The 24,870-nt window shown below is 40.3% G+C and overlaps 1 protein-coding gene across 3 annotated transcripts in view; it reads right to left on the bottom strand.

The window, feature by feature from the left end:
* Positions 1-24,870, bottom strand: part of piezo1 (piezo-type mechanosensitive ion channel component 1) — an 89,642-nt gene that overhangs the window by 19,260 nt on the left and 45,512 nt on the right. The window contains exons 7-31 of one of the 3 annotated variants that reach the window (XM_046070482.1): positions 24,408-24,579; positions 23,058-23,204; positions 21,621-21,693; positions 19,650-19,753; positions 19,054-19,133; positions 18,610-18,790; positions 17,870-17,975; positions 15,783-15,964; positions 15,440-15,588; positions 14,920-15,078; positions 13,883-13,989; positions 13,173-13,339; positions 12,314-12,490; positions 9,917-10,042; positions 9,354-9,554; positions 8,953-9,157; positions 8,209-8,313; positions 6,782-6,938; positions 6,352-6,595; positions 4,977-5,073; positions 4,431-4,596; positions 3,309-3,398; positions 1,922-2,004; positions 314-382; positions 65-165 (exon numbers count right to left, since the gene is read on the bottom strand). In XM_046070482.1, the coding sequence (XP_045926438.1) occupies positions 65-165; positions 314-382; positions 1,922-2,004; positions 3,309-3,398; positions 4,431-4,596; positions 4,977-5,073; positions 6,352-6,595; positions 6,782-6,938; positions 8,209-8,313; positions 8,953-9,157; positions 9,354-9,554; positions 9,917-10,042; positions 12,314-12,490; positions 13,173-13,339; positions 13,883-13,989; positions 14,920-15,078; positions 15,440-15,588; positions 15,783-15,964; positions 17,870-17,975; positions 18,610-18,790; positions 19,054-19,133; positions 19,650-19,753; positions 21,621-21,693; positions 23,058-23,204; positions 24,408-24,579 (3,448 nt within the window). The remainder of the gene's footprint in view (positions 1-64; positions 166-313; positions 383-1,921; positions 2,005-3,308; positions 3,399-4,430; positions 4,597-4,976; positions 5,074-6,351; positions 6,596-6,781; positions 6,939-8,208; positions 8,314-8,952; positions 9,158-9,353; positions 9,555-9,916; positions 10,043-12,313; positions 12,491-13,172; positions 13,340-13,882; positions 13,990-14,919; positions 15,079-15,439; positions 15,589-15,782; positions 15,965-17,869; positions 17,976-18,609; positions 18,791-19,053; positions 19,134-19,649; positions 19,754-21,620; positions 21,694-23,057; positions 23,205-24,407; positions 24,580-24,870) is intronic. The other 2 variants (XM_046070483.1, XM_046070484.1) reach the window with 2 other exon arrangements.

The raw sequence follows: 24,870 nt of genomic DNA, 5'->3' as shown, positions 1-24,870 counted from the left end.
GGGGAGTGATCTATATTAATAAAAATAAAAAAAAAAGATTTTGTGACTCAGTTGGGTGTCTTACCTGACAGGCCGTCAGTTTCTGAGGCTTCTGTTCTTCAGACTGCAGATCTTCTTCATCCTCACTGTCTGATTCAAACAGGTAGTATTCTCCTGAGTGGAGCACTGTGAGTAGAAGAAACACATTACAACCTCCTCTACCTCACTAAAATGAGGTTATCTGAATTTAGATCAGAAGGACAACTTCACTTTTAAGTATATTTTTCAGTGGCGGGTCCTTGTGGTAAAAGATAAAAAAGAGTGTTTGTTATACCCGTAGCATGGTCCAACCATGGCTGGGACCACTTTTTCTTCCTGGACCTTTTCTTGTCTGTCTGGTTTTCTGGAAGGAAACAAGAGAAGGTTTAGATTTGTGCTGCACAGGAGAAACATATGGATGGTTTTGCTTTTCAAGTTTACCGTTGTAATGGTGCAATTAAAAATGTAACCTGAGGGTGGCGCTAGAGTTAAACATCATGGGATCATTAAATTAAGTTAATAAATGTTTATCTAAAGTTGCAACACACTTTACAATATAACAAAACAATGTCATGGTTGTGAGTCCCTCAGCGTGTTTTTGAGGTCTTCTGCCCCCTAGTGGTCAAACATTGATTCACGCAGCTTTAAAGAGGTCATATTATGCTAATTTTCCGGTTAATATTTTTATTTAGGGGTTGTACCAGAAAAGGTTTACATGGTTTAATTTTCACCACCATATTTTTGTCATAATGCACGTTGCTGCAGCTCCTATTTTCACCCTGTGTGTTCAACGCTCTGTTTAAGTTACAGAGTGAGGCATCTCACTTCTAATTGATCTTTGTTAGGAGTTGCACATGCGCAATACCTAGATAAGGACTACAAGCCAATCAGAAGCAGAGTAGGGCGGGTCCTGACAAGCAAGGTAGTGTGATCTAAATCAAAGTTGCTCCAGCCAGTAAATGCGGCTTCGGTTCAGCAGTACAGGCAGAACGAAACGAACCAGCTTCACAACCTAGCCTGGAGCAAGACGTTTTGGAGTGATAGGTTATTCATTTGTTACAAATTTATCTTGTCTCTATATCACAGTAACAACTTTATGTCCCTTGACTGCCTGGAGGGTATCTAACGTTCTGTAGGGAGGGTGGGGGTTAGGGGAGGCAACAGGCGGATGTCTTGTCACTGTGTGCTGCAGCTCAGTGTGTTTCTCCACCAGTTTTACACAGATATGTTAAACAAGTAAAGGCTGGGCTACAGTCGAGCTGTTTTCAGGCAGTTCAGAGCAGTGTTTTCTGTGGGGGATGGGAACTCCGTTTGAGGTGGATTTTGGGCTTTTTCACTTTTCAAACCTGTTACATGCACAAAAAATATATATAACACATAGATATATAACACAATGAAGGAGAGGGAAAAGGCCAAAAAGCAGAATTTTACCTCTTTAGGTAAAAGCAAACATGTATTATCAGTAAATGTATTTACTGATAATACATGTACGTACTCTGCATTACTACAGTGAAGAACTGTGCAGTTTAGTTCATTGTGACGTGCAGTCCTTGTACCTCCAGCATTTTGTATTTTCAGGTCAGATGAGGAAAGAATAAAGGGAAAAAATATGAAATGAAGAACAGACAGAAAGCAGTCAGTAAGGAAAGAAATGAAACAGCCACAAAAACATTATAAGGTTTCCTGTGAAACCTTGTAGGCAGGACCATCTGAGTAACATCACTATTTTTACACCCCAGTCAGTGGACCAACAAAGGAGACACACGATAAAATGAAACTTGACAAATGATGCACTTCAATGCTGCGTTCAGTGGTTTCAAAATAACACTGATTAAACCCTGAGGGGTGCTGCATCTTTCTAGCAGGGTGCTGAATATTCTTCCAGTAAACCAGTGAGTCCTACCAGCAGTCTGACTCTTGTTGGACTCTCCACTTGATTTGTGTCCATCTCTGTACTTCTGCTGCTTGGAGCGAATTCTCTGCATCCTGAGAGAAGAGGACAGGAAAAGGAAGAAAAGGAGAAAGAAGACGTTTTAACTCTTTAACTCTCTATCTCAGCTAGTTCATCATGTTTTCTTTGGGCTAATGTAAGCAATAGCTACCTGTTGGATGTCTGTCTATGGTGTATTTAGGTTAGCTGTGGGCCAGCTGGGCACAGAGTTATGAGCTACATTTACATTATGTTTGAAGAGTAACTTAACTAAGTTCATTGTTTTAAAAGCAGACATTTGAATGACTCTGATGAAATCATAGCCAGACTGATGTTGGATTTCTGGGGCTGATAAGATTCTAAATATAGACTTCAGTGTCTCCGAGGGTGCTCAACTCACACAGCCAGCATAAATACAAACATCCCAGCACATAACACAGTCAGCAACACAGTTTGTTTAATGCTGCAATAGCAGAGGGGCCAAAACTGAAAACTGAAGCGAGCTCTCCTCCGTCTTTTATACGTACAGACCTGGTTTGCAAGAAAGTTCAGACAACAATATGTGTTGTGGCAAGACATGTCGCAGCTGAACAATAACATTTAACACAAATAAATGAAAGTGTTAGAAATAACTACAAATAAAAACAATGTTATTCAGCTTGACTTGAAACATGTAAGGGCTGACCATATACATAAAAATTCAACCTATCCTTTTTGTGATGCAACTTTTAAAAAATATTTGCCAACATGTATGTTTATCGTAAAATACACCATATGGCCAAAAGTATGTGGACACCCCTGTCCACAAACCTTCTGTCAAAGTGTACTTTTGCTCTGAGTCTGGTTTTTCTGGTTTGGGCTCCTTCCATTGAGTGCAAACCTTCATGCTGCAGCATACAATGATATTTCAGAGTTTTCATTGTTCTAACATGACAATACACCCATGGTGTCAGAATCACATGATCAACTGACACATGGCTGGAAGGTTTATCCTCATATCACAAGTACATGTAGTGTACTTGTGATATGAGCCAATAAAAAACTTTGTGCTGGATGTAAGATGGATATATTTGTACCAGATTTCGTGGCAAAACATCCAACAGTTGTTCTTTCTCTAAACACCAAAAATGTCAACCTCATAGTGGAGCTATGAAACATCAGGAGGTCACCAAAGTCATTACAAGTACTAAATACCAAAATGTAAAACAAATTTATTACAAAGTGGTGAACTTTAAGAATTTAAGAATTTCATCATCCTGCTTTCCATTTACTTGTTTCACTTGTTCTTTGATGCAACATCATAATGCTGCTCACAAAGGCAACTTTCATCAGCTGCACTTACTGTACTGTGAACACTTACGATCTCTTAAGCTGTGACAGAGATTTCCTCTCAGCTTGTTGGTGGAACTTAATGTTCTTCACGATACTGGCTCTGAAGAGCTCAAACCCCCTGGAAGGAAGAAACAGCTGTCACTTCATTTGTCATAAAAGCAAGCCTTTAGCAAGTAACTGGGGAGCCAGTGCCTGCAGCAGATTCATTTCAATTAACAAAGAAAGTGTTTCACATTAATTTCTGTTACACATTTGGCTCTTTTGCCATCTGTAGCACAAATAATACATTTCTCTTTTGTCTTTTGCAGGAAGGGACTACAGCTTGCATTTTGTTCTACAACCCTGTGTTGTATAAATGAACCTTGTGTCAACAGTGCCAATACTAATGCCTCACGGTTACAGAACATTATAAGCTACATTGTCCATAATGTTAATTGGACAGAGCATAAAGCCAATGAAGTGATACTACTATTATAATGAAATTCTTACCTCATGTTCACCCTCCTTTGAAGTTTTTGTGTTTTATTGTTTTACAACATTGACGCAAAGTAGACCGAATGTGACATTTAGCCAATTATGTGACTTCTAGAACCTTAAATTTACCAGTGATGATTTTGGGTGTGTCTTTTTAAAGGGGGTGAATATACACGCATGCAAATGTGTAGTTTGGATTGAACATTTGTAATTCATTAAGATCACTTTGACATTAAAGGATCTTTTCCTGTTGATCAGTGTCAATAAAGCCACATTAAATCTACCATGATTCAATGTTTTTAAACAATAGAATATAATGAATTATACTTTTTATAGTGCCTGTATGTACAGTATAAAAAATGTCACCATATCTTGTTAAATTGCTACTTAGGTCAGAGCTAACTCCATCCACTGAAGGAGACAGTGTCATGTGGTTGAAACAGTAAATAAACTTGAATGCTCTTAACTTTTTGGTTTGTTTTACATCATGTCTTTTTTTTTTATTTCTCAGTTTTGGGATTTAGCGTGAACACGAGTTCAACAAAAGATTGATTTTTCTTTCTCAGACTGTGTGATTTGCAGTATATTTAAATACACATAATCACGTGTAACATAGATATATGTCCTTTTCATTTAGCTGCTTCATTCAGTCAGTTATCGGTACATGGTCTCTCACCTTGAGGCCTGTTTTGCAGAAGCCTGCAGCTCTGCCGTCACATGCAGGAAGTAGAAACTGAGGAAGACCCTCCTCTGCAGTAACAGGAAGAGGAAACAGATACTGTCCCAGATGATCCCGGCCTCTTCTACTGGGAGGCTGCAGGTTTTGCCACTCACTACTTTCGCTGTCAGGGAAAGAAACACACACAGTGACACATAAGATAAAAAGGCATTCTGCAGAACTGCTTCTGTCAGGTGGGACTTGCATGTGAATGCAATGCTGTTATTTCAAAGATATGTCTACCAGCACATAGCTGTAGATAAGCTCCAGTCCCAGACTCAACAGAAACTTTTTTTCTTTATAATATATAAAAAAAGTGTTTAATACCAAATCACTTGTCCTTAATAAACCAAATGCTCCAACCAATGCTATAATATAATCAATGATTTTTGCTCGAGTGATATAGATACTATTGCTAATGTATACATGGTCAGTGTTGTGGTGTATTATTATTTTTATTATTATTATTATTATTATTATTATTATTATTATTAAAGCACTTACGGTCATAGTATCCTTTGACTGTGCAAACCAGGCTGAAGAGTTGAATCACCCAACAGAAGCCATTCTGCATCTCAAACACAAACACACATGCCAGGATCTGAAACACAAACACACACAGATTTCTCATCTGACAGCCAAGGACATTCATCACCTGTGCTGAGAAGATCCACACGCAATGTCAAAGCACCTGAGGCTGAATCTTTAAAGCAAAACATAGAGCTGTATACTGAATAAGAAAACTGAAATCAAACATGGATCCAGTTAAAAGGGGGGCTAAATCTGCAGGCATTTAATTTATCTAGACATAGAGTAACTGACACAATGGTTTTTACACAAGGAAAGAAATAACGTTAAAATTGACAAAACGTCACAAATCATGAAGAATTTGTCACAGACAGTTTTTCACAGAGTTTATAAAGTTTTCCCTAACTTAACAACTCAATAAAGAGTCTGGGGACTTTGGGATTGGCCCAGCTGTTTCAGAGCCATGAGAGCAATAATGAATTTCTTCAAATTTGGCTCAAAGAGTAACTGACTTGAACTTGGTTGTGAAAGGTCACTGTGACCTCACAATTTTTGCCGAGAATTTATGAGGGTAGTTAAAAAATGGCATTTTATATCTAGTCACAGGTCAACTACACTGTGACATCATAAAACACCATCCCAAAACATCTGAAACCCTCTTTTTGGCCATTATTCAACCCATTAACTCAGGAACAGGGAGGTTGTGACCATATTTCAGTTGGTCAGACACTTTTGACTCAAAGGTCACTGTGACCTCAAAGTAGGTTTTTAGCAGTAAATTAAGAATGGATTGGGCCATTCCAGATTCCACACACACGTTGACTGGGACGACACAATGAGTAAACAGTGACTAGCACAGTACGGGCTTTCCTCCATCTCGTCCATTCTGCCTTTTTTTGAGCCATCGGAATCACGTGACTGCAAACAGCGTATTGGATCGTGAGTGAGTGAGTTTCACCTACAGCTCAGAGAGGGGCTTTGCATCTAAAAATGCCAGGAGAAAACAAACCACCACTTTAGTGTAGCTGTACTCTAGAAGATAGTCAATATTCATCATAGTCAAATACAGGTATACCTGTTTAGCCAATGCAGCAATGATAGTCCTTTATTCATTAGTTCAACAATGTATTTTCACTGCAATCATACATATGTATCAGTGTATTGATAACTTCCATTTATAATAAAAATAAATATTTCATTGAATTCCTTCCAAATATTTACTACATTTATAATATGAGTCTGGACAGACATTGATTGAACTGCAACTTGAACCTTGACTGGTTGCTGGGGCAAACGGGGAATTGCCCCCCAAAACTGCAAACTATCACCATATGATGAGCTTTATACTTACTGATAACATATTTTTAGATATAATGACTGCCACATTATAGATGATGAGGCAGTCCCACAGGGCGAGGCGGGTCCTGGATGGTTTGACCAATAGCTGGGTCCCAAACAGCAGAAAAAAGAAGCAGGCGAGCAGGTAGCCCAATCCAAACACGGAGATCCTGGTAGCCCCAGTGATGAAGACCACTGACAGCACAAACCAGAAGAGGTGACGAAACACCAACACTTTAGCCATGTCCAGGTAACTCCTAGAAGAGGATGAGGTAGAAACAAACATTCTAGATTTGATCGACAGAGAAGCTTTTACTGTGAGCAGGACGGGGAGAGTGCGACAAAGCTGCAAAGCAAATGATGACAGGAGCATCAGCAGGCTAACAGCAGGTCCAGCAGTGGATGACTGGTAAACATGTTGTTGTTGTTGATGCTGGATTTACCTGCAGTTGATGAAGTTGGGTGCAGGGTTGAACGGTCGACCTTCCATTGGGTCAGGGTCGTCTGTGTTCTCTCCTGCCTGAACCATCCAATCCTCCGTGCGCTCACACTCAAACACCTTCCACTGCTGGGATGCACACATCAGCAGCACAAAGTCCGCTGTGGACACACACAACACAATATACCATCGTCATCATCATCATCATCATCATTGTCATCATCCTGTAGCGGAGCAAACGGGGGAGCAGAGAGTGCGGCTGCCCCGGGCCCATGGTTCTCACCTTTTACAAAGGGATCCACCCTGCATCCAATCTGACTGACTGAACATGGATTTTTGTTGTTTAGTTGAATATTTTGAATAAAGCTTGTTTGTGTGTCTTGATTGCGGCACAGACCATGTCTGTGTCTCCTGCAGAGACGAGTCCCCTCCAATGCCAAGAGGTCCTTGTTTAATACAGCAAACAGCAGTGTGGACACTGTGGTCTTAATACCACCTTAATAGAGCCGCCGCGACTCTGGGTTTTGCTTTCACACCTATCCTGGTGTGTTTGCCAGGTGAGTAGCCTGCGCTTAATTTGGGCTGATGTGAAAGCTGTCAATCAGACTCTGGTGTGGACCAAACAACTGCAGCTAGACCACTTGAAAAGGGTGGTCAGACTCTGGGGCAGTTCGCTTGAGATGTGAAAGCAAACGAACCACCAATGATTTTAGTATTATTTCTATTGATAAATCAATCTGCTGATTGTGCAGTCTGTTCAGGAAGCTACCATATAATTGATCTGTGTAAGCCATGTTTATATTAATGCAAATAATTTGGTAACCATGTCAGCACAGTGTTTCCCACACATACACTTTACTTGGGCAGGTATACCTGGCCACCCATTTTAGCATTTGCAGAGAAACACAGAGAGATTATGTTACAAAATGCAGACATGGTGGATATTTTACAAGCACAGACCAGGTAAAGCAACAGTGAACACAGCAGTGCAGATATAATTTGCTAGCCACCAAGTTGGTTTGGATCGTTTCGATCGTGTTCATTAAGAAACCTCCTCCACATGCAGCCCACCTGCTGCAGTGAAAACGTAATTGCGGGTGGAAAAATTCAAAAGACGAGTTCTGTGTCTTTTCGGCGACTTTATAAAACGTACTGCTGATGGAGAAAGTCTGCAGAGCAGACACATACAGGCAGAGCAAGACAGGAAGAGGTGAGGAAAACCAGGGTGTTTGCAAAAAGATTTGTGGGAGAGGGGAGCAGATTTAAGTAGTGAGTAGAAATAACCCACTAGAAATAGAAATATACACTACCACTACACCCTGCCTGAAAATAACTATCGAGGGAGTACTGAGACAAAGGTAGACTTATTTTGTTGATGCAGGTAAATTAATAAATTGACTCACAGACACAGAGACATGCAAACAAACTGACCTATGAGGTTTTTGGAGTTGGGCACAGTGTAGAAGTCAGGCAGATAGATCCATTTAATGAGAGCTGAGTTCATCAACACTGGAATATTCCACCGCCATGGGTAGTCTACAGGACAACAGACACACAGCAGATACAGATAGGTACAGGCAGGTGAGCAGAAGTAGGTACATTATTTCAACAATTACTCATTTCTACAGTAGTTTCCCTTCAGCAGACCTGAAGTGTATGATGTCATGCCAGAAACTGAAAACAATGACAGAAAAGAAGGCTATTCTTTGACATTTTCATGTGTGAAAAATACATAAACCATACCCACACTTTGAATGTGAATGAAATATTGAGATTTGGCTTAAAAATAACTGTATCTACAAAAGGGCCCGGCAAGAAACATAGTATGGGAAGTATAATATTTCAGCTATTCAACACAGGTGAAAGACCCCAAAACCAAATAGAAACTAAATAAGTGTATCAGAGATTAACCCACATGCTCCAAATGTTGGATTTTGCATGGTTACTGTACTGGGTGCCATTAGATTGTACAGGTCAGGTATATTTAATAAAATGGGAATTTATTGCATACTGAGTGCAGGATATTTGGCTTATTATAATATGAACAATATGTCCATAAACAACATTTCTGTTATTCTTTTATGTAGAGCACACCTACAATCATAGAACATACTGTTATACTGTATTACATTGTCATCTAGTTGCACTTAACATATCGTTCATATCAGGACTAACCTATACAGAGAGCAGGCGGTATGCCCACACACAGAAGATACTGGTAGATCATGAAGATGGAAAGGAAGAGACAATATTTGGGCCAGATCCTGGCGATAGCTGCCCGTCGCCGCCTCACCAAGATGGCTACCAACCAACAGCCATGGATAATCACCATGAAGTTCATCCGCTGGCCAATCACATTCACCGTCATCAGAAAGCAAATCTTCAAAAAGAGGGAATGTTTTTAGAGATTAAAATAAAATAAAAACAGAAAAAAACAAATTTTTTGTCATTTTACAACTCGACTCTCTTTTTATTTAATTTCTCAGAACACTGATGCTCTGGAACAGTCTGCAACGGGAACTCACATTAGTGCGTCATCTTCTTTTCAGTGACATCCAAAAACTTTTTTTTTTTACCTCTAATCCAAACTTGTAGAAGGTGTAGTTGAGCAGGTACTTGAGGCAGGGTATGAGGCCCTGGTCTAGAGTGTCCCTGGTGGCGGAGGGAAACAGAGTGGGGATGGTGGGGGGAGATCGTTGGAGCTGGCGGTAGTGGTGAGCCTGGTGACGATACACTGTCGCCTCAAACACCAACAACATCAGCACTATCAAATGGTTCTGCAAAAAAAGGATACAAATTCAATGATGAGATGAATTAATTAGACCTTTAGAGAAGCAGATCAGCAGACCAGGGGGGGGCTGAGCTATAATATAGGACTATCGCCTCTCGAGGTACAAAGTGATATGACAACACAGGCCGGGCCGGTGCTAACTGAATAATACTATCTCTGCAACACAATACATAGATGTGTTTGACACAAAGTCAGAACTATCACTTAACCTTTACATTCAGCAGCCTACACAATGTTTCTATTGTAGATTCATTCCAAACCTTCATAAACTTATTACAGTAGCATTTGTACTGGAGCCATGCCAGTCAATATTTTTTTGACTGAGTAGGATACATATGTTAGGCATACCTTGCTGTATCCCAGTACAGTGGCATCTTTCCTGATGCCAAACCATTTGGCCGGATCCACTGGCTCCATATACAGAGGGGAGTTGCTAATCTCCTCTGGTGACATGTTGGTTTCATTTTCCAGAGGCTGTGAGAAAAAGAGGAACAAATTTATAAGCAGACCACATTACTATTGTGTCAGGTCAAGATAATCTACAACACCAGCTGTCCCTGCTCATGGAGATTAAGAAGCAGTCAGGCTTAGTGATGGTCATGATGCTGATTTCTTTTTTATTTCTCCTCTTTTTTATTGGAACACATCTAGTCCACAGCTGTTACCTTGGATAAAGAAACAGCGTAATGTAAACCCTTGGAATCTTCTGCCTTTGAAAAGCTAAGAAATTCTATAGTCTTGGCAATACCTGTCTTTTCATCAGACATGACTATCCGAAACTTCTAGATGCTTTCTCTTCATGAAAGAAGACTTTTGGTGATCATGAACCTTGACCCTTTCCGTTTGTGCTCAGTTTCCTCCTACGTCCTTCCTTTCCTCCTGTTCCATTCATTATCTCTCCTGTCCAGTTGAATCTGGCCTGTCGCTGTTCAGATATCTCACCACGGATGAAATTTATATAGACAATGTGCATATACATTTCTCAGGGCTCCAATCCTAGAGCAGACAAATATGTAAAGCGAGACTTAGACTTGTTAGACAGTTAATAAAGCAGGCATTCAGTGAGAGAGGAAAATAACTTCTGTTTAATTAATCTCTGTTACTGAGTTGCACATCAGGGTTCCCATTTTTAGGTGAAATGTTCCTCTATGAAGGGCTGCACAGACTAAATCTGGTTCAGCAGGAGCATGGAAAAACTCAGCCTGTTGCCTTGTAAACAACTTTAATTGCGGACACAGATTGGTTAGATTCAAAAGATTACTGTATACTACTGAAAAAATACAAGAGCTAGCCAACCTCCTCAGCTTGCATGTGTGTGTATTTAAGCTCCATTAGTTTGCCCACAGGAGCAACCAAGGCCTCTTTCAAACTCAGCACAAGAGTGTCAAATTATTGTTCTAATGAAGCTTTTGTCTTTGATTGCGATGTGTACGCTAGGGCATAACTTTCACAAGGGACAGGGGGGACATGTCCACTCCACTTTTCAAAACTCTGCCGGGTCACCAATGTGCATTTTTTATATTAATGTAATTTCAAGCTCCGCCCAGCTGATGTGACACCTGTGTACACCAGGATAGTAACTAAGTGCACTCTTGTGATGGAGTGTGCACGTTACTGGTGGAGTTTTGAGACAGTGCCGCCAACAACAGCAAGTTGGATGAATTGATCTCCGTCTGTCATTGATTAATTGGTGTATTTTAGCTTATTAACAGGTAAAACTTTAAGCTAAAGTCTGGGACTTCTACATATAAACATCTCTTACATTCATGCACAATGCTGATTAAGCCTATCACAGCCAGGTAAACCTCTCTGTATTCTCAGTATATCAGAGTTTTTAAATCTGGTGTCTGTGGCAACGTCCGTGCTCTGGAAAACCTGTAGTGATGTTTTTTATGCCAAGCAGCAATGACTGGTTTACCAGAGCTGAAGGGGGAACGGCCAACCGTAGCAACAGCAGCAACTCACTATGACAGAGCCTATATGTCATAAGCACGTGTTGTGTAATTACTCTCACTGTCAGAAGAGGGGGACAAAAAGGTTTTTTGATTTCTTTGGATACATGAAAAGGGAGTATATTTTATGTTTTGATACATTTCTAATATTTTGTGAAGATTATCTGTTGATAGTGCCATAAATAACGTACCATAGATCTACCAGTCCTTTTCCTAACTCAACACCACACCGTGTGATGACCCAGCAGGGTTTTCGGAACAAGTCTGGTTCCCTGAATTACTGCCCACGTCTCTGAATTCATCAGTGAGTCAAAAAGGTCTGCTACTCTGGTGAATAGTGCTCCGCAGTTGGTGAAACAACCAAACCATTCAGAGCCTTTGTGGGCAGCACTAAAATTGGTGATATTACAAATGTCAGAGTCAGAGAGATGGGGATGTTTCAGACATAGCTATGGTCAAAAGTGTAATCACTACTCTTTATCACTGCTAATTGTACTCTACATAGTGTAATAACTAAGTACATTTAGCAGGGGGCGGCTGTGGCTCACGAGATAAAGCGGGTCTGAACCCTAGCTCCTCCTGTCTGCACCTTTAAGTTTCCTTGAACAAGAAGCTGAACCCCAAATTTGAAGGCTTTGCCATCAGGCTGTCAGTATGGTATTAGTTTCAGTTTCCTTTCTGATGAGCAGTACACACTTTGAAGGGCTTGCACTTTTAGTTCATAGTAGAAAGTAATATAACATCAGGCCTGTTGCTGATGCAGTGTGTGTGTCTGTGTGTATACGTGTCTTACCAGGCTACAGTTACTGGAGTACTCAGCAGGGTTGACAACACTGAGCTGGTACAGCATCTTACACACGATGATGACACACACCCAGACTGTAGACAGACAGGAAGCCATGGTCCTGAAGCGACCGTAGGGCATCGCCAGAGACCACAGCACCACAAGGACCAGGTTCATCACGGATGGCTACGGACAAACACGCAAACAGGACAACATTTAAGTCATAATGAACCCATACAAAAATTAACATGTTTAAGAGCTTTATGTCAAGTATGATGTATGACCCGATCATTCATCACTCAGGTTAGCAACAAAACGAGCTGTTCTGAATGCGGGTGTACTACTGGATACTGTGTTCCAAATTGGTGCCCTATTCATTTCAAGCAAAGTTGCTCGTCCAGCACATTTGCCCAAAAAAGTCTTCAGGCTTCCGCAGTTTTGGGCTAACAACACAACCATTGGAATCCTTCTGTGGGTGGCCCCTCTCAGACTCGACATGCCTCGTCGAGCGCAGCAGCTTTAAATTAGTCATTTGTGTTTACGGGTCAGTCCACTATAGTTTAGAAAGGCACTGTTCACCTCCGACAGCTGCAGTAATAATCCAACTTTAAAGAGATGGATGGATGTTTGATGGGTAATGATGGGTTTTATAGTTATACTGCAGAGCTTGTAAAATTAGTTAGAGGACAGTCTCAATATGACTATGAATAAATCACCTTTAAGTTGTAGCATAACTGACTGGGACATTACTTATACAAAGACATGATGACAAAATGCTGATTGTCAATAAGAATTAGAGGGTTCTGATTTGCTGTGCAGTGTTTCACACTCCCTTAACAAACACGACGCCCGTTCCCCCTGCCTTTACCTCTTCAAGTGCAACCCACACAGAGAAGAAGGCCACCATCTTGAGGATGTGGAGCTCCAGAAGCCTCCAGAGAAACACTTGAATTTTGGTGAGAATGTCAGAGAACCTTCCTGACAGAACCAGCAACCTGTCCACCACCAGACCCCACTTACTGGGTGTCAACACCGCTGAGTGAGGGAAGAGAAAGGGTGGACGTACATAGAGAGACGGGAGAAACAGAAATGAACCGACGAGACATCAAGGCACTAGAGTTTAAGAAACTTCTGCAATGTAAGTGCATTTACATGGAAACATCCGGGGCACAAAACCCCCCAAGAGTCAGATAAATACAAAACATTTATACAAGAACGCATGTAAGCATCACTTCTTACTCAAAATTCACATCCAAAGCAACACCACCGACTCCATCATTCTTCTCAGTATCAGCTGTAATTATTATTATTACATACTTGTGATAATAAAAAATTATACATTATAAAGCAACAAAACTTTAACTTGACTTGTGCTATATAAAAGTTGTTTTATAGTACAGGTGTACTTGATAAAACATGATTATTTTCCTACTTTGCAGAATAAAATAATTCAGAACGGTGACAGTGAGTAGTTTGTGATCATAAATGATGAAACAATATAATTACTAATTTGTGCATCGATAAGCAACCATTTGATTTGATCGTCTGTAATGTAAACAGCCAGTGTTTTTTTTTTACCTTCGTCTTCAGATTCCTCGTCGACATTAGTCACCAGGTCTTCCTCTTCAAAGTCCACCCCCACGTTACCAGAGCCAATCTGCTCACTCCTTTCCCTGTTCTTCTTTCTACAGGCAGAGTGTCTCATTAGGTCTTGCAAAAGAATATAGAATTCTTGGTAATACGTGACGATGGGAAACACAAAAAGCAGTGGTTTGAACTTTAATATTAATTTGTGGTTGTAAGCAGACATGGTGAGCACATTCCGGGAAGAACGTGATTTATGTTTCATTGTTACGAGTCAGCCTTTTGAATGAAACTGGACCATTCTATTACATTTATGCACGACATTTATTTCTATTATGAAAATCAGTTAAAAAATCAAGATAAATAGAGGAAATGTACCATGTGACCTCTGTCTGCCAAATAAATTTCATGAGGATTAGGTAAATATTCCCCTAGATAAGAAGGAAAATGCAGTGCCTGTTTAGGCCATAGATCCTTGAGAACCTAAAGTCCTACATTCATAGTGCTAAAATGATGTCACCTTGTTATACTAGAATGAAAAACAGCGTTAAAGATGTTTCTAGGTAAACCAGTTCCATATTTTTACACGTTTTTTAATGATTTTCAGAGACTGGACTGATCTGCAGCATAATCTCTGAATTGTTTTCTTCACTTTCCATAGCTGGAGTCCAGTCGTCACCACCAGAGGGCCCTGTGTTCTTTACAAGCACAGTGAAATAACAGTTTGAAAATCTCCAAGTCCTAATCCTGTGTCTCAACACTGTCTTTATCTCTTGTTACATGCCTTAGCTATTTTGACCAAACTTAAACATTAACTTGAGGGGCTGTAGTCACAAGCAGAGTGATGTCATAGGAGAAGGTGAGTGTTTGGATTTGTAGTTGTTAAATTGTTTACATTTCCAAAGGATAAGGTCTAATTTATTTAACAATGCAGATGTCCACCAGTCATCTACGCTCTACATCTCTCTGCAGATGAGATTTACCCCCCCCCCCACCACCCTCAAGTATTAGGAGTGTGTAGGTGGTGTTACTTGTGTATAGGTGCAACATGCTCCAGGTCAGTGATTCTCATGAAGGGTTTGTGGAAGTAGTGCAGCTGCAGAATACAGGCCAGCAGGAAGAAGCCAGGGATCAGAATACTGGTGAAGAGTTCGGACAGAGCAAACGTCTCAAGACCAATCGCTGCCAGCCTGGGGACGACAGGGGGGGCGTGATTACACCTTCATCATTTCAGTTTTAAACGTATATCTTTCTTATTCCTAAAAGTGTTTAATTTGCATAAGGCTAATCTGGATGCAGGGAGTGAAACTGCATTGTTACTGATAAGTGAGTGGAAGGAACACGGGGTTAATAAAAAGCCAACACTTTATATTTGCTCTGAGCTCTGACCCTGTATCTACAGGCCTAATTACCACAGGGCTGTGTAGTGACGCTTGGGGCGTATGCAGGCCATGAGCAGCTAAAATGTTTAAATATTATAGAACGTTCTATTAAATATAAAAATCAAAAATATAAATCACAAGACAGTCAGGCCTTTGTAAAAGAACGCACTGTTCTTCTGTGAAACCAGTGAAGTTTCTCCAGTATCCAGGGAAGTCTTCAAACTGGTAAGTGTAGATGGAGATCAGCACCAGCATGGTGTAGGCCACAACAAGCCCCCAGAAGATCTTCAACAGACGCCTCCACAGAGAATAGTACACCTGGGAAGTATCAACAAGTTACTCATTACCCAGAAATGTTTGGAATTAACATTCCATTTAATGTGCAAATAACTCTAACAAACTGCCACAAACTAAGTGACACCAAGAAAAAATAAAAAGGCAAAACACTGAGGCTTCTCTAAAAGTATCTGATGAGATATCTAAATGAAACTTAAAAAATGAGGTGTGGGGACCTGATAGAGACAGAGGCAGAGCAGGAACAGCAGCATGTAGATGATCTTGTATCCAACAAGTTTTCCAGCAAAGGAGACCATGATGAACATCCCTCCACACACGTAGATCCAGTATTTGGCGTAACAGCTCATCACCATGCCTCCCAGAACCTTCAGCACCGACTCATTAGCTGCCCCCTCTTCTGACAAGGATAAGAGGGAGGAGAGAGGGGAGAGGGGGTGGGGGGTTAGATGCTGATGGTAAAATGGAAAAGACAGAGTAATGAGGAAGATATTGTACATGGTAAGAAGTACTGTAAAGGATAATATAGGATAAGATAATCCATTTCTGATCCCCCAGAGAGGAAATTCCAGTGTTACAGCAACACAAGGACAGAACAGGTTAAAACTATATAAAATAAAACAAGAATAGAACTAAATAGTTTCACATACTGTATGTCCCTGAGATTTCTGCTTTCACCCCAATACAGAAGAGGTGAATTTAATTTAGTTATAAATTAATAAATTAATTATATCTGTAAAATTTAACAGCAACCATCTTTCCAGAAACAGCGTCACCGTTTATCCAGTGAACAGTTTTCATAGTATTTCTTTGGTAGAAAGTACAGCTGTTCTAATTGATACTGTGTGTTCGTTGCTTATCCAAAAGAGCTGGGATGCATTGTTTTCAGGGGTTAGAAAACAGGTAAGTTGTTTTGTATGTGTGTGTGTAATTTAGGTAAACTGACCCTTTATGATTCTGTTAACTCCATCAGAAAGTGAAAGTGTGCCTGATATCCTGATACTGGGTTGTATTGCAATGTCTGACTCCTTAAAATTCTTCCATGAAACCACATGGCTGTCATGTAGGCTCTCTAAAAATGTAAAGCTTTTAATTTTGTTTAATCAGGAAATTAACACAATGTCATTTATACTTTAAAGAGGTGGTATTCTGCTTTTCGGCTTTCCCCCTCTCCAAGTTATATATCTTTTTTGTGCATGTAGGTTTGCAAAGTGAAAAAGCCCAAAGTCCAGCCCAAAGGGAGTTCCCATCTCCCACAGAAAACTCTGCTCTGAACTGCCTGAAAACAGCTCGTTTGTAGTCCAGCCTTTACTTCCGCTTTCTTGTGATGTCACAAGTAAATACGCGTCATAATGCTCGCAAAACAGCTACTCCAACACGCCCTCAAAAACAGTGAGCTGCAGCACACAGCTCTCCTCTCCCTTCCAAACACTAGCTACCCTCCAGGCAGTCAGTGGACATAAAGTTGTTCCTGTGATGTAGAGACAGAGCTCAGTTAAAACTTTATGGATGAAAGATACTTTTGTTACAGATTAATAACTCAACACTCTGAAACTCTTGCTCTAGTCCATGCTGCTAAGCTGGTCGGCAACATGTAGCCTACAGCTGAACCGAAGCTGTTGACCGTCTTTTTGCTGACCCGCCTTTCTCTGCTTCTGATTGGCTAGTAGTCCTTAACTAGGAACTGTGAATGTGCAACTCCCAACAAAGATCATTTAGAGACAAGATGTATCACTCCATAGCTAAAACAAAGCCTTCAACACAGGGTGAAAAGAGGAGCTGCAGAAAAAAAATATATGGTGTTTTTTGAAAATGAAACCATGTAAACCTGTTCTGGTACAACCCCTAAATAAGATTTTGAACCTGAAAACTAGCATACTACCACCTCTTTAAAGAAAATAGCAGCAGTTCATTGTTTTGGTCCACTTAATGTGACTCTTGCTATGATGGATATGATGCAATTTGATTACATTTACAAAACGGTCCAGACTGTAAGCCCTGCCCCTTGCAGTAAGCAGCAGTCTGGAACTCTTGATGTGATGCCTGTGTTACAAATAACAGACCCCATCCCTTTTGGCGCCATGCCTCGGCCCTTCCATAAACCACACACACCCTTTTAAAATGTATGTCTTTTATTAGTATATCATTTGATCAAAGTTTAAACTTGATTGACTAATTTAACAATTGTATAAACACTTAAGACAGTGTGTATACATGCTGTGCGTGTGTGTTATCATAATGGAGCAGGGCTTTGTTGTGTTAGTGTCTAAGTGTGTGTGTGTGTGTGTGAGAGTGTATAAAAGACCTCCTGTAGTGACTTCCTGTAGTGGTGTGGCCAGTTTCCTCTTCATGCTGAAGTTTTCCTTCACTGACTGACGTACTAACAGCCAAAAGGTTAAAGTGAACAGAAGCTGGAGAGATAAAAAAAGAGAGTGATGGAAAAACACACGGAAAAACATGGAGAGCAAGAATTCAGTTCACTGGGTTTCTGAAAAGCAGAGAAAGACATCTCTAACCAGCAAAATGACCCATCCCTTTACTCAGTAGAACATTTTAGGGCATGTTTATGAAACCTGATGATTGCTGCTGATGTAAAAGAACCCAACCACAGCTGAGTTGATTTAAATGAACTGCAACCTGATGCTGGGCTTTTCAAGACATGTTTTGTTCATGGACAACAGAAGGAAAAGAGCATAGAAGTGGTTTCTTCTGCTGAACTTGAGATTTTTTTCCTCTAAATATCGACAGAGTTTGTCTCTATCGAGGAGTTTGGCTCCAGTGCTTGTGCTGTGTGAAGAAATATTGCATGTAATCTGGCACAGTCAGAAGTTGATCTGAAGTACCTGAGCTCATGCCTCAGCTCATAGTGCTGTGTGGGGAGATGAGCCCTACTGTATCTGGTCTGTATCACTCAAATTCATGGACAAGCTCCAGGTTCCACAGCCAGGAGTCGGTGATGAAGGGTTGTATTCAATGATAAATATCATACACAATGTCATCGTCACACATTTAACTTCATCATCACCCAGTCACCTCTGATCTTACCATGGCTCCTAGTCTTAGGCAGGGGTACTGGGCTCTGTCAAGTCCCAGTTGTCTGAGGCTCATGGTTCCCACAGTGGTGGGCAGTTCAGGCTGAAGCTCCATGGCCCAGACGTACTGCAGACAACACAGAGCCAGGCCATAGAGCAGGATAAACGGAGAGCACAGCGTGGCTGCATGCCGTCTGCAAAAAGAGACAGCTAACTGAGGTCAGGTTTAAACCATGAAACAACTCATCAGTCATGATGTAGCCTGTGAAGTGTACATGTTGAAAACTTGTTAAAATCACTTGAAAATGTGCATTTGTAAAGAGACCAAACACTGACACAACACAAGCAAAATCCGTAGGAATGAATTAATACATTCACCACGTGTCCATTTTCAGATTTTCAAGTAGTTTATCAGATTTCTGCCTTGATCTGTCAGCAGTACAGGTGTAATCAGTACCTGGCACGCAGGATCCAGATGAGACAAGCCCACAGCAGCAGCACAAAGGTCAGCCAGCTGTGGTACGTGATGCTCCAAACCTGAACAACATGCAAACAGCTCATGACAACGGGAACAATTCACAGGAACTATCAACTTGAAGACATAAAGGTGCCAAAACCAGTCTGTAATTATAACTATTCAATTCCTGTTGTGTTAGTAGGCTGAAATAGCAAAGTATATTGTATTAGTTTTGTGTGATTTTATAAATGCAGAAAATTGTGTATTTTTTTACAATAGTATTTTTTAATAGTTTTTAGTTTTTTTTTTGTTTTATTTCTGTGTCATGCCAAACATCTGGGAATACAAGACACTGCTATTTTATAAAACATACATCTTCCAGTAATCAATACAGAAAACCCCCAAAACTAAACAAGAGATGAAAATATATGAGCAAAAGGAAAAAGATCACCGCATTACAAAGGACTTAGATTCTTTCAAATAACAGATTTAAAATATCGTATCCTGAAATGTTCTGATTAAGAGCTTTTATTTCTCATCCAGGCTTCCAAGTAACTAATCTAAATGTGTGAACAGCCAACTCAATCCATAGTTACCATCATGGCTATGAGAGCGCAGACATAGCTCTGCTGCATGACCACTTTTCCCAGCAGGAAAAATGGACTTTCACTCTGTTGGCCACTGGGAGCGTTGCAAACACCTGCCAAAAAGAACAATCCCCTCAGCATGCAGAACATTACATAGAAAAAAATATGATGTGTACATTATCAGAGCTGAGTAGTCATGTTGTCTGCTGAAATGATCTTTAAAGGATCGTTCCAGTTTATTACAGCTTGGCTCTTGTTTAATAGCTTTGGCCATCATTCCTATATACTGTATATGTAATGATATCAGTCTGCTCACAGAGCTGAGGTCAGTGAACAGGATCACATCACTACAACAATGTCAGATGGATCAAGAAACAGGAGCAGTCAGACAGGTTGGAAGCAAACCAACAGTTTGTCCATCAGTGCTTTTTCTTTTTCTTGTAGATAATCTGGATAGTACTAGATTTGTTTTCTCAAGTAAAAGTACTGTACTGTAAGTACTTTAAATAAATTAAAAAGTAGGTTATTTAAAATGTATTCTGAGTAAATTATTTTTATAACCTGTGACTGCAAACTGAGGAGAACTGTAGCAGTTAGCTGTTCATTTTCGTTTTCCCATCTAAAGAAGTCTGACTAACCTGTTGGTTTGTTTCCAACCTGTCTGATAGTCTCACTGCTCATCTTTCTTCTTTAGTGATATCACCATGTTCACAGATCTCAGCAATTAACTTGAGTGAATATAGCGTTATCAAAATAAAAGGCAAAAAAGTATAAACTAATCTTTTATTGCTAATTTGTTTTATTTTAAAGATTAAATTATTAGAGACAAGTGCACAGCATTGATCAGTGCTACATTTACTAATGTTAAATGTGCTGCAGAGTTGCAACAGCAAGCAGCGCTCTGACTGTTTTCCTGCCACTGAAATTAGCTTTGGCTATCTGTGAGAGCGCATGGTGCAGTGGTGGGAGAGGAGGAGCCAACAGGTTCATTCAAATGAGGCAGCACAAAGTTGGTATGGTTGGTATTTTGGTGGAAATTGGCTTTTAAATGTTGCGCTTAAAATAGACTAGAAGCAAGTCTGTTTCTGGTGCAAAGTCACTTCGCAGTGTCATTACACACAGCCATCCTGTGCAAATGACATCAGGCTGCTACAAAATTACCTCACACATATTAGACTGCTCGGTTCTGACTCAGTATTCTGTTGTTTATTGGTGACATAGCATTACAGCAGATCATTAATCATGTCTGTTACAGCCTCCTTTCTGAACTTACGGTAGAATTAAAACTAAATTAAATTAGATGCTGTAGTAGAAATGGCTCCATCAGTATTTTTACAATATATTTCTATTATCACTGTACAAAGTAAATAAAAACCCACAGCATCTGCATTGGCTGCGGATTTGTGCTGCTGTGTGTTCACGACGTGCCACTCTGCACCATCCAGACAACAATACGATTGTCTGGAGAAGCCCCTTCCATCTGTTGAGCTGTTTCCGTCAACCTCCCTGTGAATGCTTATTATAATCCACTTCACCAAACTCTCTTGCACATACATGAGCCAATAGCAGGTGGAGATGTCCACACAGTCCATGCGCTCAAGACCTACTGCTTTGCACTAATTAGGGGCCATCTTCTCATTGAACCTACAAAAAGTGTGTCTATTCAAAGACTTTTTAACATCAATTAATATGCATATCTGAATAAATGATTACACTTTTATTTAACTATCAGGAGAATGCTTGTATAGATATTGTGAATTCGATATGATATAATAATAATTATCATAATATCTGCTACAGGTGGGGATCTTGAGTGACTGGGTCACTTCTGGTAACCATAGTTATTCTAACCTATGTCATAAATGACCTCCAAATTGTCGAATTCATTTGTAATCACCTATTTCCTAAACAGACTTTCCGTTGTTACATTTGAAATGACGTACACACATACTGTTTTAGTTACATAAATAATTTGGATACCCAGATCTGGCTGACTCTCTGCAGCCACGGTCCCTCCACTGCTGTTTTCTGCCCCCACAGAGTGGAGCATGAGCTGAAACACAAGAGCACCCATACACACAAACACTTGTGAATACAGACATTAAACTGCACATAAATAATGGATATGGAATTAGCCTGCACTATAGTCGTTGGACGACTCAAAACTTATTAAAGAAGGATCTCGTAATTTCATTCCACTTGATGTAAAACTTAATTTTGAAATTTGATGCTTTCATTGTAGTTTCTAAAATGGCCAAATTTTAATTACTAAGCCTGGCCTAGGAACTACCAACATTTTCTCATACTGTGTTGGTTAAACTTTGCAATCAATCCACAGTTCACCTGCACGCCGGACTGTGCGGAGGGAAGTAGGGGGGGTATTTTCATGACAAATAAAATACGTTTTTGAACTAGGTATGTTGTCTTAAAGCAACATTATGTAGTAATTTATCTTCAAATAACAGCTTCAAAATCATTTTGACGGTACACTGACTTACAAAGTAAATGATGTTTCTGTCTTTGCCGCTCTGGGCTTGATTGCTCTAGCAACTGCGCTATGTAACAGGAATCCCACGCACAAAACCTTTCACAACAATGGCGTAGTGGTTTACAGCACCAACACAACTCTTCAGTAAGCAAGTAAAGGTACAATGTTTGTTATTTGGAAGCTAGCTAGCTATCATGGCAGAGGCTGCGAAGAGACAGTAAAAGACATCAGAGGAATCAAGGAAGAGAAAAAGAGAGTCAATGGACAAGAGTAAATATAGGCCTGGCTTTTACTCGTTGGGGTGAGCTAAAAGAGCAGGATGCAGGACAGATGATGAGCTGGCCTTCTTGCTGTTGGACTAGTCAGTAATTATAATAATTATTCTTAGCTGGCTTTCTATGTCTTGTGTTGTTGCACTTGCTTGATGTTTAGCTCTGTTAGCAAAGTTGTCAAGTCAAGAAAACTCTGCCGGAGATCCGTATCAACAGCCACCTATGCCTCCTGTCATGGACCACAAGCCCTGGAGCAAGTAATGTCATAGGCCCACACCCAGCAACCCCACAACACATGTGTCCATACTTGTAACTAGGAATGAGACTTAAGCTAAAATTCTCCTGTGGTTCTTCTTTCCAGATTTCAGCAGGCGAAACTGACTTGCTTTCTGTGGCAAGAGGCAGGTGGGACAGGACTGTAGACAGAGAAACAACTCACCGCTCTATGCACAGAACATTAAATCAAGGAGCAGATCTGTATACTGTAGCAGGGAAAATGCTATTTAATTTCAGGTGACAGAACAGCCGCCCAGATAGAAGTACGAGTATAATGGTGTATTTCGCTAAAGTGAGCAGACTAATAAGTTTACAATTACATTTCAGCCTTGGAAGTCCATATAGATTAAATCCTAATGAGTGGTTGAGATATGAGTTTACCTGTGTGTCATCTTCATGGTTATCTTTCTGTTGATTCCATGACCTTAACTCCACCATCTCCTCCTTTAATTCCTCCCTGTTCCCCTGCTGCTGCTGCTGCTGCTGCTGCTGCTGCTGTTGTTGCTGCTGTTGCTTCTCCTCAACCTGCTGAACACAAAGACAGACTCTGAGAGGAAACACAAATCCAAACTGGCAGCTTTTTGAAAATGGAAAAATTATACAATCATGCAAAACTTTTGATTGGTTGCCGTCATGAAAGATGTTCCACTGGTGCCACAGCAATTAAATGCACCTGTGTTTTATTTCAGATCCTCATGTGCCTTCTTGCTCTGCCAATGACCAACTGTGTTAGACAGTGCCGAGCTAGCAGGCCATGTAACATATGTATTGTAAATAATTGTAATTTTCAGCATATTGAGCTGTATCATTGTAAGACAAAATAGCAACAACAGTGAACCCAGAGGAAAACTGCATTTGGAGTCACAGCTCAGTGTATCTACCATCCAGCAGCTGACTGCTGAGTGTCTGGGATTTTAAATCGGTGTTGATAACACAATATTACCAGGGAGATTTTCAGTAATGTGAAAAACTTCATGGTTCTTTGGTTTGTATGTCAGAGTGTTTGTCCTGTTTCCTGTTTTAGTGTGGTTCTTTCTCTGTTGTTTGCCACCTGCTTTGTTTTCTGTTGTACTGTTTACCCTAATGTGTCCCACCTGTTACGTTCCCCTTCCTGCATGTGTGCGTCTGTATATTTTGTCCGGGTCCCTGCTACCTGTTGTCGCATCGTCATCATATGTCATATGTGTAATCATATATCATATATCATTATGCCCTCACTTTGGGCTTTTGTTTGGACAATGTCCTTCCACCTCTTCATGAAAGCCAAGTTTCTGTCGTTTGGAATAAATCCTTCTAGCGTATCAGCTCTGGCTAGTGTTTTGTGTTTGTGCCTAAGAGTGCTGTTTCCGTGCCTTGGTACTTGGCAGTGACAACGTGCTCTTACACCATTAGTATTTCAAAATTATGGTACCAAGCCCAAAATGGTACTTCTTTCAATACCTGACTTTACTAAATGTGTTTTTATACTAAAAAAGAGTCTACTTTTAACTGTAGATCCGAATCAGATCAGGAATTGTGATCAAAGAAAGTTACCATGATTAAGTAATACTGGTTATAACTTGTAGGACACACAGATTCACAATTAGCAAACCAGAAGAGAGTAGCAATGTTGCCACACTTGCAATAACAAATCTTTCCTAATATTCAACGTTTTTTTAATTTTTCATGTTAAGATACTCTCCACTATTGACATATTTCAGTCTGTACCAGTAAAGAAGAAGTAGCAGATACCTGGTTAGGAGCTCCATGACATCCCGTCTTGATAACAGTTGCTATGGTAATGTAGAGGAGGAACAGTATTCCTGGGTTGACATAAACTGGCCAATCATGATCTGCATTAAGGTTGAGGTCATAGGGCGAGGAGCAGTTCCCTGGTATGATGATGTCTTTCAGACCAAAGAGTCTAGACAGGAACAGACATGAAGACATAAACAGAGAAAGAGAGAAAAGGGTTGGGGATAAAGACAACAGGAGGTGGTTAATTAATGGCATGCTGACCAAATGTTAGTTAGCATTGTTGTGAGCAGAAGCATGTGGGGCAGTTGGAACACTAGGATTAGGAGGGATTAACAGAAGTGTGAAAAGGTGGACTCAGTGATCTGGGGGGGAACGTCTGGAATGGCATAATCACAAAACAATGCTACGATACCCCTAATACACGGTCAGTTTTTGGAAGTTAGCCGTCAAGTGGAGC

Source organism: Micropterus dolomieu, linkage group LG15 (genome assembly GCF_021292245.1).
Source record: "Micropterus dolomieu isolate WLL.071019.BEF.003 ecotype Adirondacks linkage group LG15, ASM2129224v1, whole genome shotgun sequence".
In the NCBI taxonomy this organism is placed as follows: domain Eukaryota; kingdom Metazoa; phylum Chordata; class Actinopteri; order Centrarchiformes; family Centrarchidae; genus Micropterus; species Micropterus dolomieu.
The sequence above is the reverse complement of the archived record's forward strand: the minus strand, read 5'-3'. Positions and strand labels throughout refer to the sequence as shown.